Source organism: Mycteria americana, chromosome 4, assembly GCF_035582795.1.
Source record: "Mycteria americana isolate JAX WOST 10 ecotype Jacksonville Zoo and Gardens chromosome 4, USCA_MyAme_1.0, whole genome shotgun sequence".
Lineage (NCBI taxonomy): Eukaryota > Metazoa > Chordata > Aves > Ciconiiformes > Ciconiidae > Mycteria > Mycteria americana.
Genome location: NC_134368.1, coordinates 91,563,277 through 91,578,134, shown reverse-complemented (window position 1 = coordinate 91,578,134; position 14,858 = coordinate 91,563,277). Strand labels below are relative to the sequence as shown.

The following is a 14,858-nucleotide window of genomic DNA, read 5'->3' as shown; positions in this document are numbered from 1 at the left end:
CTTGTTTGTTCTGTTTGAAGCAACCATTTTTCTGTTCCGTTAGGGGAGAAGTGACTCATCTTTTGACAAATAGTAAGTTGGCATGACTGATGTCTTTGTGCAGAGAATGGGTGTCATAGCCATTTTGTCAGTAATTATTTGGTCTGAACTTTTAACTTCCTTGGACTGATTCTGGTTGCTCCAAGTAACTTTTGTCTATCCCAGAAGGGTGAAAGCAGTGTTGCGTGGTGGTTACTGGGGATTAAATGCAAACTGTCAGCAGTTAAACTGCCTAAGTGTAGTAAAGTCTGGCATTTGTAGAAATAGGAGCTTGGTGGAGCTGGTCAAGCCAAGTGACCTGTTCTCAGGTTTGCTAGAGACTTTAAGGGCGAATATTTGGAGGGGCATAGCTCTCCTTCTAGAGTGGAAGGACTGGGGAAAGGTATTCCCGGCACTTTTGAAGCAGTCTGAGGTGTGAGGAGCAATGAGTGGGGGGAAAAGAGGGCAGTTTCCCTGTGCGTTGCATAATGGTACTTGCAGGTGGGGGCACGCTGCAAGTGTCGAGGGTGGACGCTCCATCCATCCAGCGGATGCAAGGACACTCCCTCCTTCAGTGCTGCTGCGTTAGGGTTGTGTTTCCCCAAAAGGGTTTCTGGGGCAGGTTAAGTTACACAGCTGGTAATGTTATGAGGCTGTTACTGCACCTAATCTGGAAGTCATTTGGGCAGAATTGGTGCTTTTACAGCACTCTTGTGCTAAAGCAGTGTACAGCCTATGTGGATTTCCAGGGTCCCTTTCAACCTAAGTGACCCCGTAGTTCTGCGAGATGGCAATGAGGAAGCAAAAATCGCCTGTGTAGAGGCTTCAGTATAGCAAGAAGGGCCTGTGTGGTCAGCAGGTTCTTCAGCTAAGCTGCCTGACAAGACAATAGTATTGTACTTTGCTACACCAATGTGGTGTGGCAGGTGATTTTCTGTGTGAGCTTGTAAGACCTATGATTTGTCACCTTGTGTCTTAATTCACGCTTCATCTGAAGACTGGAGTGTGAACACAGTTCTTGGCCTTACCTAGCGGGTAATAAAAAGTGGTGAGACAGCTCTTTGGGCATCCTGTCTTGCCTTTGTGGGTAAACCTCCTATATGCTAGTGAATATCTCTTAAACATGTCTTGTTATTAGACTGCCTTGGAAATAAATGTCACCTCACGAGCAGCGATCTGGAAGCGTTGTGTTGCATGCAAGTCATGAACTAATTACTGAGTGCAAGGTGGGTAAGGGAAATGCACAGTGGTGATGAGGAAAGCTAAATGAGCCAGTCCAGCGGTAAGGAGAGGGCAAGAGGAGAATAGAGCTTGGTGGGGACTAGGCAACTTGTGGTGAGGCCTAGGTCAGTGGAAACCAGTTGCGGCATTCAGCTAGAAGGGTAGCAGCAAGGAAGAGCATCTGTGTGTTAATACAACAGTACGACAGGGTCACAACAAAGCTGCAGGCAAACCTCTAGCAAAGACTAAATAATGATTGCTCGTAGGGCATGTAGTACTCACCATGAAACACAACAGGCAGGTGCTGTGCAGTCGGTGGTGATGGCTGTGTTCTCTGCTGTTCCGACATCGTTCGCTTGGGTCTTGGAAGTAATGACGATGATCATGATGAAAAAGGGCCAGATGCTCCCTTTCCTATGTGTGCAGTATTAGGGATGGCTGCTGCAGTCTCGGTATCTGTAATCTGTGTTCTCCTTTAAGGAGATCTTTTCATCTTAGTGATGGTGATATACTGCAGCAAATCACAGCACCTCAGAAGGAAGTCCTTGAAGGTGGTCTCTTCAGAGCTTGGAGCTCCCTCTTTTTTTTTTTTTTAACTTTTTTTTTTTTTTTAAATGCTTCGCTTAAGTTAAAAACAACACTGCCTTCAGCTCTAAAGCATAGGGGTTACTAGAGGCAAGATGGAAGTTCAGTGTCTCAAGTGAAGATAACTCAAGCACAGACTCTTTCTTTGCTGTTGATGAATACTTCTCTCTTTTGCCGCTGTCTTGATCCCTGTGACCGCTTGTTCCGGTGTATTTTCTTGCCCCCTTTTGAAGATATCCTGACAGATCTATATGCCTCATCTTGCCTTTGAGACTTGACTTTAGCTTCCAGTTACTTTACCCAATTTATTAGGTGCTTGTGTGAAGTTTAGTTTTCTGTGCAGGGAACATTTTTCTTGATTGCCTTCTGAATGTTGACTGTTGGAAGAGACGTATGCCTGTCTTGACACTGCTGTGCCCACAGTATCTGCAGCAAAGACAAGGGGGACAGAATTGAGAAGACAGTCAATCTGCACATGAAAACCAATTTTCCCTAGTTAACAAAAACAAATACTGCAGTTAGCATTCCTCTTGCTGCCTTAATGTGCATATTGTCCGAACCAAAAGCCACTCCAGTATTACCTTGCTTTACTTAGAAAATAACATTAGCAACACATGGCAATCTTTAGTCAGCAGGGGAAGTCTTAGTGATGCATCTCGTCTTACAGGCAATCCTCACCTGACTTCATTTACACATTGTTCCTTCTTTACAGGGGTTGTGTGTATGTTCCTTCACGTTACCCTAGTATTAATTATAAATGCAGAACTAATTTGTTATGATTTTATATTGGTGCTAATTTGCTTTGAGTCATATTTCACATCTGTGTTGCTTGTTGTTTTGCTCTGAAAACAGTTAAATATGAATGGTTTAATACTTGTTTCATCAAAACACTAAAGCTGTGTTCAGTATAACTAACGAATGGGTATTTTGAAATACATGACTTGTCATTTTTAAAATGATGAGGTGAAAGTGGGTGAGTTCGGAATCAGTACAGCTTTTTTTGGTATTTTAGTCCTCCACTGTGGAAAGATAACGATATGGGGTTTTATTCTTTTCAGGGAAGCAAAGTACAGACGAGGGTTGGACTACTGATGTTGCTTTGCACTTGGCTAAGCAACTGCTCGATTGCTGTCACCCACTTCCTTCACAATCCAGCCAATATACCTTTTGTATCCTTGACCTGCTTGCAGAGGAGAATCGCTTGCCTAGAAATCACTTGGATTATTCACATTCAGGTTAAATGTTCATCCAGCTCAGTTTGCAGGGACACCGCATGACATGAAAGAAAATGCACTGGGGCAAGAGATAGAACCAGCCTTTTGTTGACAGTGCTCTGTGTATGCTGATCTGTCTGTAAGATGTGCATGTAAATTGAAGTACAGCGGAAAGTCAGCAAAGTGTATTTTTTTATTGCGACAAGCCCATTGACGTTTTTAGTCTGACTTAGGCTTATACCCAAGAGGTAGGGAGAATGCTTCCCACTTCTGTTGGAGCTTATTTCTGTGCTTGCTTTTCAGGAAAAAATCTGACTGAAGGACATAAGGCTGAACTGTCACCTTATCCAAACTGAAAGTCTGTTTTGGAACAAGTAAATCTCTTGGGTTAAGCAGACAGTTACTGAGAAAAAGAAATTCAGGGAAACCACTGGTGACCCAAGTCCTCCAGAATAGGAGCTAGTTTTGCAAGGGTTTCATCAGCTACTTAGCCTACTTCCTAAAGCTTGGTTTTACATGTGAAAATAATTTTAACTGGGAATTTATACAGGGAGAAGTATGTTACATGTATTGTGCTTACAAAATATCTCAAATATCCTTAACAAGAGCTCTAGCTCACAGGGCAGATAGCTGAAAACCTTGGAGAAGAGGAGCAGCTCGTCCAAGGCCTGTGTGCACTTTTGCTTGGCATCTCCATCTACTACAATGACAATTCCCTTGAAAATTACAGGAAGTAAGTATGATGTAGAAATAAGAGGACTGTAGGGAAAGGTTCTGTGAATGGCAGATGGTGGTTCAAGAGGCTTTTAACTGAGGCGGTGCGGTCGAGAATATTTGGTTGAATGTTTTCTGTGCGTGTTCCTTTACGGGATGCAAAGTAACTGACCCACCTCTAGCTAGGCAAAGCAGATGTAGCTGTTTTGCATTGGTTCTCCTACCCTGTGTATTCCTGGGCTGAGAACAGATGCCAGTGGCAACTGAAAAATTGCATCTGGAATGTGAAGCATCTGGTGCAGTTAAGGCTTGAGACAGATAATCAGAGTTGTAACTGCAAAAACCACCTTGAGGGAAGGATGGGTTAATGTCTTTGAAGTGTAGCACTGTGATGGATTTGTCTCTTCCTTTTAGAGAGAAGCTGAAACAGCTGATTGAGAAAAGGATTGGCAGGGAGAACTTCATTGAGAAGCTTGGCTTCATCAGCAAACATGAACTTTATTCCAGAGCTGCTCAGAAACCACAGCCTAGTTTTTCTAGCCCAGACCACATGATGTTTGATCATGAGTTTACCAAGCTTGTAAAGGAATTGGAAGGTGAGATGTTATGCTAATTTCTGTAGGTTTTGTCAGGAACTGATGACTGAACTGCCAGATGTGATGAATGTAACCCTCTTAAAAGTAGCGTGATGATACTAAAATGGAGTATTCTGAAAAGCACATTACAGTAATAGCTGTAAGTAATCATATACCCATGCTTGCAGTTCAAGTGTTTAGTAAAAATACTCCCAGTACAAGCCCATACTCAGGGCTTGTACTAACTGGATAACTTGATATTCTTAGGTGGAACATTTCTTAATGCGTGCGGCGAGTTACCACACTGTGGCCAAGAGGTGTATTTACCTGTGCTCACATAAAGACTAAAGTATAGAGCACATAACGATGGTCATAGAAGCTTGACTCGTGGAAGCACGCAATCTAGATATTTGCTGTTACTAACTGATTCATTAAGAAAAATTACGAATGCTGAATTTCCTGGCTTGTTAGAAAACGATAGGGACTTTTAGTGTTTTCTGTCCTTCACAAGAGAGACAGGTTGTCATCATCCTTAACGTCTAACTCATGTCCCGTTTATTACTATTGCCCAAATTAAATCAGTCTAGAGAAGGAAAAAACCTTGAAGCAGCAACAGTAAAGATGGTTTTGCCCCATCACATTTCATCTCCATGTTGCCCTTGTAGTCCCAAGTCTATCACTTACTTGCACAACTGCTTTGGCAACAGTGGTAGCGGGGCCATAATGCCAGTAAAACACTTTTTCTGATAGGAAGGACTCAAAACACCCATTTGCTGTTCTGAAACTGTGTAAAGCAGTAAGTGTGCAAACCCCGCTATAAAGAAATTGCCGTTTCTGGTTTTCTTAAACCTGTTTGTGGCAGTTGCTTTTTTTAAGGTGCAGGTTGAGTTTCTAATGCCATGAATTCAGTTAAACTGGGTGAGGCTGTGAGACCGTTTTGAGGACAAAAAAGATAGGTGAACTGGGCTTTAGGTGACAGCAACTGTTTTTGACAGGTGTCATAAGTAAAGCTATTTACAAGTCCAGTGAGGAAGATAAAAAGGAGGAGGAGGTCAAGAAGACACTGGAACAGCATGATAACATTGTGACTCACTACAAAAAAGTCATCAGAGAGCAGGTAAGAGGGAGTTACACTGTACATGTGCTTCCAGAAGTTGTTTGTTCTGGCTTTTGGAGGCACTGCACTGCAGTTTGATAGCCAATGTTCCAAAACAAGTAACAAGGAATCTAGCAATGCAGAAGCACTTCTAAAAACACTTAAGCCAAGTTCTGGTTCAACTGAAATGTCACTGTTTAAAATACTGGTTAAGTTTAATTCTTTTCCTGGGTACATCTGCTCTTTCCTGTGCTTAAGTGTTTCTTTTCAAATGAGTAACTGAACGACTTGCAGCCCTTTGCAAAGAGATGTAATTCTTAGTTCTGTGCTCTTCCCTTTGAAAAGATGACAGATGAAATGTGGCTGAGTGAAGAAATGAAGTTTGTCAGTGAAGTTTGAGTATACCTGCTGTGGTTGGACTCTCAAAATTTATTTTTCCAACGGTAGTTCGCTTGTTGCTGCAGCTTAGATTGAGAAGTAGAGGAGCTAAGCTAATGAACTTAACTAGCTGATGGGGAACTGAAGCAGGTGGTTTTAGTTCAGGGATCTGGAATAGACACAGAATGCAGTGGTACATGTGGAATTAAGGGACGCTTTTGAACTGCCAGCAAGGCTTTATTGAACATGTGATGACTGCAATTACCATGATCTCTAAAGACGCTTGAAGTGGGCCAAATGCATGCAGCCTTTAGTGTGATGGAGGAAAAATTACAATCATCAGATTTCGTACATCTCCTTTCTCTTTCTCCTGCTGTCCCTGGTGTGGGGACGCTGGACGTCTCCTCCAAAAGATTTGGAAGGCATTGGTCTGGTGTGACAGGCTTTTTTCCTAGGTATAGCTATCTAGGTTTGCATGAGGCTTTTAGGCTCATCTGTCACAGGTGGCACTGACAGTGTCACTAACCAGTAGTGTGTAATGGTGGAGTTAAGGTTTTTCTGTCTTTATTTGCCTTCCTGACAGTATTGTATTCAAAAGTGTTACTACTCTAAGTGCCTTTTTTTTTCCCTTCACAGGACCAGGAGCTTGAAGAATTAAAACAACGAGTTAACACTTTAACGTCTCAAAACGAACAGCTCCAAACAACAGTTACCCAGCAAGTGTCGCAGATCCAACAGCATAAGGACCAATATAATCTCCTTAAAGTACAGCTAGGTAGGCTTCAGAAAGAATAATAAATAGTCTTGCTAGTGCGAAGATCTTAGGTGATTTATGGCAAGCTACAGAACAGCTCCAGCAGACAACCTTCTGTCACTTCAGGCATGCTGTTGTATGTTCTCCAGCATATGAAAACTTCCCATAGAGATAAAATACGCTTTATTCAAGTTGATGCTGAGCATTGCAAACAATTTTGTTTAAGCATCAGATTTGCTTCATTATCTAAAAATACTAGGTTTTGCTTTAAGTGCTTTTAAACTTAGAGAATAAAGCACAGTGAGAAGTGGGAGGACAGCCTGAGAAGGTGAATGAGGTCTAATTTGTACTTGCTTTGTGCTTAAGTCTTGGGTCTCTTGAAATAATAGTACTGTTTTCTCTAAGGTCCGTTTGAGCACTGGAGCTAGGGCCTATCTGCCACGTAGGCCTGCTCATGGGGAAAACGAGCACCTGAACAAGAGGGCTGTAGACCAGACAGTTCATTTAGATGGACACATGGAAATACTGGGGTTAGCAATAGCTTCTGACCTGATCCCAGTATCACTTCGGTTGCCCACGATGAAAAGCAAAGCCCTTCCTTGCCCTCCTAGCTACTTTCCTGCAGGTGTGCCTGGTGAGGGATAAGAGCTGAAGCTTGCTGTAGGAATTGTTGCCTACCAGGGAGCTGCTGGTAGAGGCTTTCTACACCTTTGTTTCTTAAGTTAGTCCAAAACAGTCGTTGCCTGTTCAGACTTAGAAGGTGAACAGATGGGCCACGGTGTGTGCTGAAGTTTGGGTCTGTGAAGGAAAGCATGAATTAGGGAAGAACTGTGGTATAGCAGATGTGCAAGATGAGGCCTATTACTGTCGCTAGAGAGATTGCTAACTGAATGCATAAATCAGGACACGATATTCCAGTTATTCCAAGGTCAAGATGCCTGATAAGCTGGGTACGACATGATTTCAAAAAGTAATTCTGCCTTCAGGATTATTTACGATTAAAAATACATAAGGAAACAATTGTCCTTCCTCTACAGAATGATTTGTCAATGAACTTACTTTGGATGACTGAATGACTGCAGCGCATGCAGGTGCAGCCACAAATACATACTTGAAATTGGAGCTCTTTATTCAGCTGTTGATGGAGAGTTCTTACCTCCTCTGCTTTGGTTCTTGACTTAGAATGGCTTGTACTGCCTTGTGGGGCAGGAGGAGGAATAAATACTTTAATTGGTGTGTTTGAAGCTAACTTCAAAATAATGTTGGTGTTTGTGACCTTTGCTGTAAACTCTGTCTTTTAGGAAAGGACACTCAACATCATAATTCCCACAGTGATACGTTTCAGATGAATGGCATTCAGATGGAAGAAGTCAGCAAATTGAAAGAGGAATTGGAAGAATGGAAAAACAAGCATGAACTGCTGCAAGGGCAGTTAAGGGAAAAGGATTGTGTGATTGAAAAACTGGTAAGCGCCAAGTGTCTCAGCAGAACTTGATGCAGCTTCCAATTCCTGTTTTCAAATGTAATTTGCCTTAAGCTGTGTAAGTCCTCATTATGATGGCAGTCAAGCTATCATAACTGATTGCGTGCTGCTAACAGGAAATGTGGTGGGAGACGGCTTGAGCGGAGCCTTTTCTGCTTCACATTGTTCCCAAGAGTAATTTGTGCAGCTGACCTATTGTACTGTAGAATCAGTGGGTTTTAGTGTGTTTTGGGTGGGGAAAAAAATGGTAGGTGTCTGCTAGGAGCTTAGTGGGGCTAATGCCTAAGACACATTTATGGTGCCTGCATTTGGTGGCCTGCGTGTCAAAATGCAGGGCGATGCACGCTGCTTCTATTTTGTGCATGTCTTCTGCATTCAAATTGGTGAAAGATGCTTCTGCATCCACCTTAGAGGAGACCATCCAGCTGCTCTCGTGTAATCAGAGAGCTTTATGACGTGCATTTCTTAGCCTGTTTGCACCTTCTCTGCTGGGAGCTTTGATCGTGCAAGCACACAGTTTTGCTTTGTGTTCTGACAACATGACTGTATTTAGTCTGCCTAGTTCTATGGCTGATTTTCCTGTTGCTATTACAGAAGTCTTCACAGTTGGAAATGGGAACAACAGAGCAGTCTTCACAGACCAGCAGATCTGGTGGCTTGGAGCACAATAATGAACTACAGAAGGTGAACTTGCGGTATTTCAGCAAAGCTGCAGTGAACAGTGGTAGCTCGGGATGGGAGGGGAGCTTTGTCAAAACTCGGGGAGGAGCATCAATTCCTGAGCACGTTGATGTTTTTAATGGTGCACCTTTATGTGATGATGGTACTGATCTTGGAGCATCAAGATTATGGATCCAAAAATGAATCAGTTGTTTTTGCTAAGCAGGTTTGAGCCAGCAGAAGACACTTCAACTGATTCTTCAGACTTGCAAAATCTATCTGTTTACCCATTGCTAAACATATTTTTAAATGTTGATATGAAAGCTTCCAGGTATTAGATGTACAGCATAGAGTAAGAGTTTAAATATCTGCAGATTCAGTAATTTAAGGTAGCTGTTGCTCAAAAATACCGAGCAGAGTCTCTCTGATTAGAAAACTCACAATGCCTGGATAGGTCATAAGGGGTTTCTGCACCAAGAATGGTAACGTGCAGAGGATGCTAATGAGAGTGCTAGTGGTGTGAAACACCTCTATGAACACGACTGAGGCTCGGACAGGTGCCTTGGCTGGGCATTCCACAGAAAACAGTTCGTAAGAGCAGGGCGGAAAATGATGCATGTTGCTGACTAGTTTTGTCTTCTAGAGAAATGGTTGCTGTGCTCTCAGAGAGAGAGGAGATGCAGCTTTTCTCTCGCGTACGCTAGTATGGAGCAGTTAGTCTGGTAGCATTTAACTTAAGAAAAATCTAATGTGAATAACTACCTCGCTTTATCAAATTAACTTAAAAGTGTATTTTTTGCCTTTGTTTCCCAAAGGAATTAGAAATGCTCAGGAGTCAGATACAACTACAGTCTGCAGAAATCTCTAAGCTTCAAATTGAGAATCAAAAGCTACAAGTAATGGTACCAGTGAAAAATTTCCCTATTTTCTCTTTGGGCACTAAATCTTGAAGACTTCCGTTTCCTGCTTATGCTGTCTGTAGCTATTGTCCTAAACCAAGCTTGTTTTAAGAATACACATAAGCAAGTGGTTCCAGCAGTGTTTTAAATCAAGTAACGTGTTACCTAGACAAATCCTTCATGAGGAAAGAGGGGACTTCCGGTCAAGTTAGTGCTCTGTGAGGCCGCTGGTCCTCGGTATTTTGAAATACAGGAATACCAACTATTCGGTGTTTTAAGCCTATACCCTGATCAAAGGAAAGAGTCTCTTGTGACACACAGATGCATGGTATCATGTACATTAGAGGGATCGTTATTCTTACAAACACTTGAGGATACTAATTTGAAAGTTGACGTACAGTTGAATGGCAAATGGTAGGTGCATCTGTTGGTGCAGACCTCCAAATGCTTCAGAGCTATTTTTAGCTCTGTATTGAAAAGATTAGCCAATAAAGCCTTATAGCATAGCTAAATAAATGCGATTGTGTCCTCAAAACTAGCTAATGGCATTAGAAAGTGAATGTTGAGCTACAGAACTTAAATGAATTGCATGAAAATGTTACAGACATTGTCACAGTAGAGCTAACAGATAAAGCTGCAGGAGCATGGGCCACACAAACAGTTGAAACGATGATAATATGTGGTGTTCAGTGCTCAAGCAGAACGAGGGCAGCTCCTGTGTGCCCTGCTTGACAACTCTGCTATAATGAAAACAGGGTAGCTGGTCTGTGGTAGCTGGACTCACTTAAACTCTTGCTTCTGGCTGGTTTGTTCTGACTTGTGCACCAAATTCTAATTTCGGTATTGCAAGAAAGAGGACCTGTGTGGGGAAGATATCAAGTGTTTCATTTAATGTACAGATCATCTGAGAGAGGAAGGCTTTTAATACTTCCACTGTCAAAAGTCTCAGCTGCTCCAAGATGCATGTGTGTTGGCCATGCGTGCTCGTGAGGCAGAGGCATGTTCAAGTGCTCCGTGCTGCCAGCAGTTGTCAGGCCACCTCGGTGCCGTCCTACAGACGGCCTGCCTTTCCTACAGCGTTGGCTTCACCGTGGTATAACTGGAGAAGCAATTATTTTGAATTCATGCCATGGTGCAGTTTTAGCTGAAAGACAGCTGCCACATTTGGGAAACAATAACTTTGGGTGGGGCTGGCTGAGACTAAACTCGCTATTTTTAGTAGTCGCATACAAAGATTTAGATATTTAGCTGAATAAAAAAAATCTTTGGCACCTGAGTGAAGGCTGCTGGCCTGTAATAGACAGGGTCTGCCTAGAAAAAAGTAACAGTCTCTTTAGAGTGCAACTTCTATGAAATAAGGGCTGCACCTTGTGTTATCCTCTTTGTGTGCACATGCATATGTGTTTGTTGAGACCCCAGGAAGCACAGGTCTGTTTCCTGATGCCTTGCAGCGCAGCCTGTATGTAACTACCACACCTTGGCTATGCTGTAAGAAGAAAATACGCTTTTAAATTCTACAACTGACTGTGTAACGTCTTAGCTTGCTGTCTTTGTATGCGAGTCATTCAGCCCTCTGATACTGAATTTCTCATCCACAGAATACAACTGCAGATCCTTTGTTAGGAGACAGCGGTGCAGCAGCAGCAAACAACTCCGAATTGGAGGGACGACTTGAGCAAGAAATAAAACAACTGAAGGTTGGTAGTGGGTGACCACCAAACCAAGTCACTTAATACTCAGCCTTCAGTTAGGAGGACTTATACAACGGGAAAGGTTTTGGGTGGAAGTGGTTTGTTTCCTCAGCATCTGAACTGTTTCAGGCTACGTAGGGGAAGCTGGATGCGTCTCCTCCTTCATTTTTCACTTGGGAAATGTAGGCCTTGTCTGCCTTGCAAGAATTGGTAAGGACAGTCTAGGAAATAGCTTTACGCTGACATGAACAATCCAGTTTGGCTGCGAGGAAGGTAGGCGCTGTTAAGACTTAGACCTACCTTACTCCTGGTTGGTAATAAGGGGAGTGTGGGTTAAGAAGTGTGTGGGAGCAAGGCCACAGGGCACTTGGGTAGGGTTGGAGCTGGTACCGGTAGTGTATGGAATGTGCTTGTAGGAAACAAGGCTTCAGCTGTTCCTGTGCTTATGGTGTAACTTGGTGTGGGACTTCTCCTGTTGCCAGAGTGAAGTCAAAGCCCTTTCCGAGGAAAAAGAATCACTAAAACAGCACCTGGATTCATCCAGTAGTACAGTGGCCATCTTGCAAGATGAGAAAAGTAAACTTCAGCAAGAAGTTGCAGAATCAAAGAAAGAACAGGATGATCTTCTGGTGCTTTTGGCTGACCAGGATCAGAAACTATCTGCACTGAAGATCAAATTGAAGGATCTTGGTGTACCGGTAAGCAAAACAATGGGTCAAGTGAGTTCTCGGGTCCAAGGCAGGTCTGATCAGTCTGGGTACAGCAATACTTGATCCAATAAGTCTGGTGAGGCATCTTTTCAATAAATAGAGGGCTGTTGAATCGACCAGAGTTGCTTTCTGAACTTTTATTGGCAGCCACCAATAAAAGATGATGACTGTCTCTTGAAAGAAGTGTTCAGCTTTGGGATGTTGAGAGGTACCTGCCAAACTCCTGTGAGGAAAACTACTTGTCATGCATGTGTCTGGAATGATACCTGACCATGTGCCTGGCCTTGCTGCAGCTTTTCCTGGCTGCCAACTAGAAAGCAGGCGATGGCCGTGTTGCCATCCTTAAGGGATGGTTCCACAAGTAATAACTAGAAGGGGTAGTCACAAGGGATAATACAAGTGATAACTAGAAAGGTTTAGTCTGCTGCTTAAGCAGTGCTGCAAACTGTCAGGGCAGTTTCTTTCAAGAGTCCTTGTGACTCACAGCTGGACGTGGGACTGTAAGGTAGACATAACTAGCTGTTGTGCTCCAGCTATTGTGGCTGAGCACCAGGCTAGAGCCTGGGTTTCCTATCGGGAAACAATCATTCTGTCATTTATGCAATCCTTCTGAAAGGAAGGATTACATTTTCGTAGTTAACAGTCATCTGGTTTAGCTTCAGCTGCAAGAATAGGGTTTCAAAGAGTCTGTGGTGGGCGGAGGCATTACTGGAATTGAAAAGTATTTGTAGCAAGCGTAGATCCTCTAAGTGTAGCCAAGGAATCTTTGAGCCTGTTGACTTTTGAATGATTTAAATAGTGAGAAAGTACCCTAGAAGACATTAGCAGCTTCACTTGTGGCATTGCAAAGCACTGGACAGACATGTTTTCCTCCTCAGCCTATTTGGTGGAGAATGCAGGTTTTAGTTCATGCAACCGCATGGGAAACTGAAGTGCGTATCAAGATGCTTGCTCGAATGTACAAGGCAGAACTGATGGTGCTGACCAGAGGCTGTTGTTCCCAGTAGTCAGCCATCCTTAGCAGAGAAGTGGGATGTTGCAAGATGACAGCTGCCTTTATTGAGCACTGATTGATACAGCATGATAATTTTAGGTTAGCTTTGAGCTTACTTTCACTCCCTCAGCATTTGCCTTGCCTTCAAAAGGTTGGATCGGAGTAAGGGATGTTACTGCTTACAACAGATCTTTCTTAATTTCAGGTTGAAGATGAAGATGATATTGAATCTGGAGATCAAGGGGATGAAGATGAGGATGGGGATGAAGAGGAGCAAGACTAGAATGCTTTTGTGTGTGACCATGAAAACTAGATTGGGTTGTTACTGGGAAAAAAAAAATCTGTTATTGGTATACAAAGCAAAACATCTGCTTATGAGAAGCAGATGGGAAAATGGCAACTGTGGGACTAGTTATAAGTTACTGAAGTGTTTGAAAACTCCTTCATACTAGGTAAAGCAAACAAAAAATCACTGTTTAAGTTCTACATGAGTATCCCAAATTGTACTTGTTTAGAAGTTGCTTTAGACACTGTTTAAAGCATGGCGATGACAATGTTGCTGCCTCAGTTCATTGTCATTGACAGAAGTTCTGTGCATTTGTCTACGGTTTTAACTTTCTGGAACTCTTAACATAATTAAAAACAAAAGTATTTGGTTTAACATCTGTCAAATGGAATCATTGCCCCTGCATTCAGCATGGAGCTTCAGTGTAATTAGTGGCCTCCTTTAAAGAGCAGTGGCGAGGTGGAAGGGTTGGGGTGGCTGCTGTGTGCGGTGGCCACTCTGCCGGCCTCGTGGGCTGGTTCTCTAGGTGCGAAAGGACCTGCACGGCGTCGAGTGCCTTGACACCTGATATGGCTGCATTCGGAACCTCCCAGGGGGAACCGCAACGCTATGCTAATAATGTGGAAGAGGTTTCATGGAGACCTGCGCGAGAAAGGTAGCGTTTTTTTTAAGAAGAATCTCTATGGAAAAACAAAGACCAATACACTCTTTCTAAATATCTAGTATGCTACTGAGTCAAGTAAAAATAAGTAAAAAATCTTGTTGACTACTTCAGTAAGGAAAGGAAAACTACTATGATTTATATAACTTATTGGCTCTTGATGAGTGAATAAAAGATAAAATTTTAAAAGAAAAAACTGAATACAGTAAATGCATCAATTTCATTTTTTGGTAATAAAAATAGGTATGTCCACTTAATACTTATTTAATTCTCTTGTCCTGTTTTAATAAAATGTATTTCAATACACATGTAAAATGGTCTAAAACCAGGCTACCGTGGCAGATGAAAGTAATAATATACCAAGTACGGGGGCTCTCGTAACGTGAGTATATAGCGGGGCTGGTTCAGCTTTTGCATTTTTCAACAATGTAGACTTCAGTAGCTGCATAACTTCCTTAGACCTTTTTTTTTAAAAAAAGAAATCATTGCTTAATCAAATGATAATTTGAGGAAGGCCAGGAAAGAAAGACTTTCTCAAAGTTACCTCATACACTCAGTGTGTGTTTAATGTGAAAGTGTTGGAAGGAGTAGTTTCGATGATCTCCACGCTTGCACACCATCCTTGGGCAGATTTTTTTTGGAACTGGGGGGAAAAGAGCAAGGATGGGAAGCAATGCTAAAACAGGAGCACAAAGACTACGTGACTGGGGGGGGGAAGCTTACTTCCATACAACAAGGCCTGGTTCTTCTCTTCAGTGTGACTTGCTTTCTGCTGAACATTGCATATCAACAGGAGCTGGGAGCAAGCAGCTCCCAGGGGGTGCCTGTCCACCTTCTCTTTTTCTATGCAAAATCCAAGAATGAGGGCAGAAGCATGCAGGCCCCAGAAAGCTATTCTAGAATGCTTTGCCATGTTTAC

At 42.6% G+C, this 14,858-nt stretch overlaps 1 protein-coding gene across 5 annotated transcripts in view; it reads left to right on the top strand.

Moving 5' to 3' along the window:
- The window catches only part of USO1 (USO1 vesicle transport factor), a 38,044-nt gene extending 23,840 nt beyond the window's left edge, over positions 1-14,204 (top strand). For 3 of the 5 annotated variants that reach the window (XM_075501363.1, XM_075501360.1, XM_075501364.1), the window contains 11 exons: positions 2,883-2,993; positions 3,653-3,771; positions 4,167-4,348; positions 5,323-5,444; positions 6,438-6,576; positions 7,857-8,020; positions 8,633-8,722; positions 9,514-9,600; positions 11,196-11,294; positions 11,771-11,986; positions 13,198-14,203. In XM_075501363.1, coding sequence (XP_075357478.1) covers positions 2,883-2,993; positions 3,653-3,771; positions 4,167-4,348; positions 5,323-5,444; positions 6,438-6,576; positions 7,857-8,020; positions 8,633-8,722; positions 9,514-9,600; positions 11,196-11,294; positions 11,771-11,986; positions 13,198-13,275 — 1,407 coding nt within the window. In that variant the 3' untranslated portion in view covers positions 13,276-14,203. Of the gene's footprint in view, positions 1-2,882; positions 2,994-3,652; positions 3,772-4,166; positions 4,349-5,322; positions 5,445-6,437; positions 6,577-7,856; positions 8,021-8,632; positions 8,723-9,513; positions 9,601-11,195; positions 11,295-11,770; positions 11,987-13,197 lie in introns of all 5 variants that reach the window. The other 2 variants (XM_075501361.1, XM_075501362.1) reach the window with 2 other exon arrangements.
- Positions 14,205-14,858: the final 654 nt, after the last annotated feature.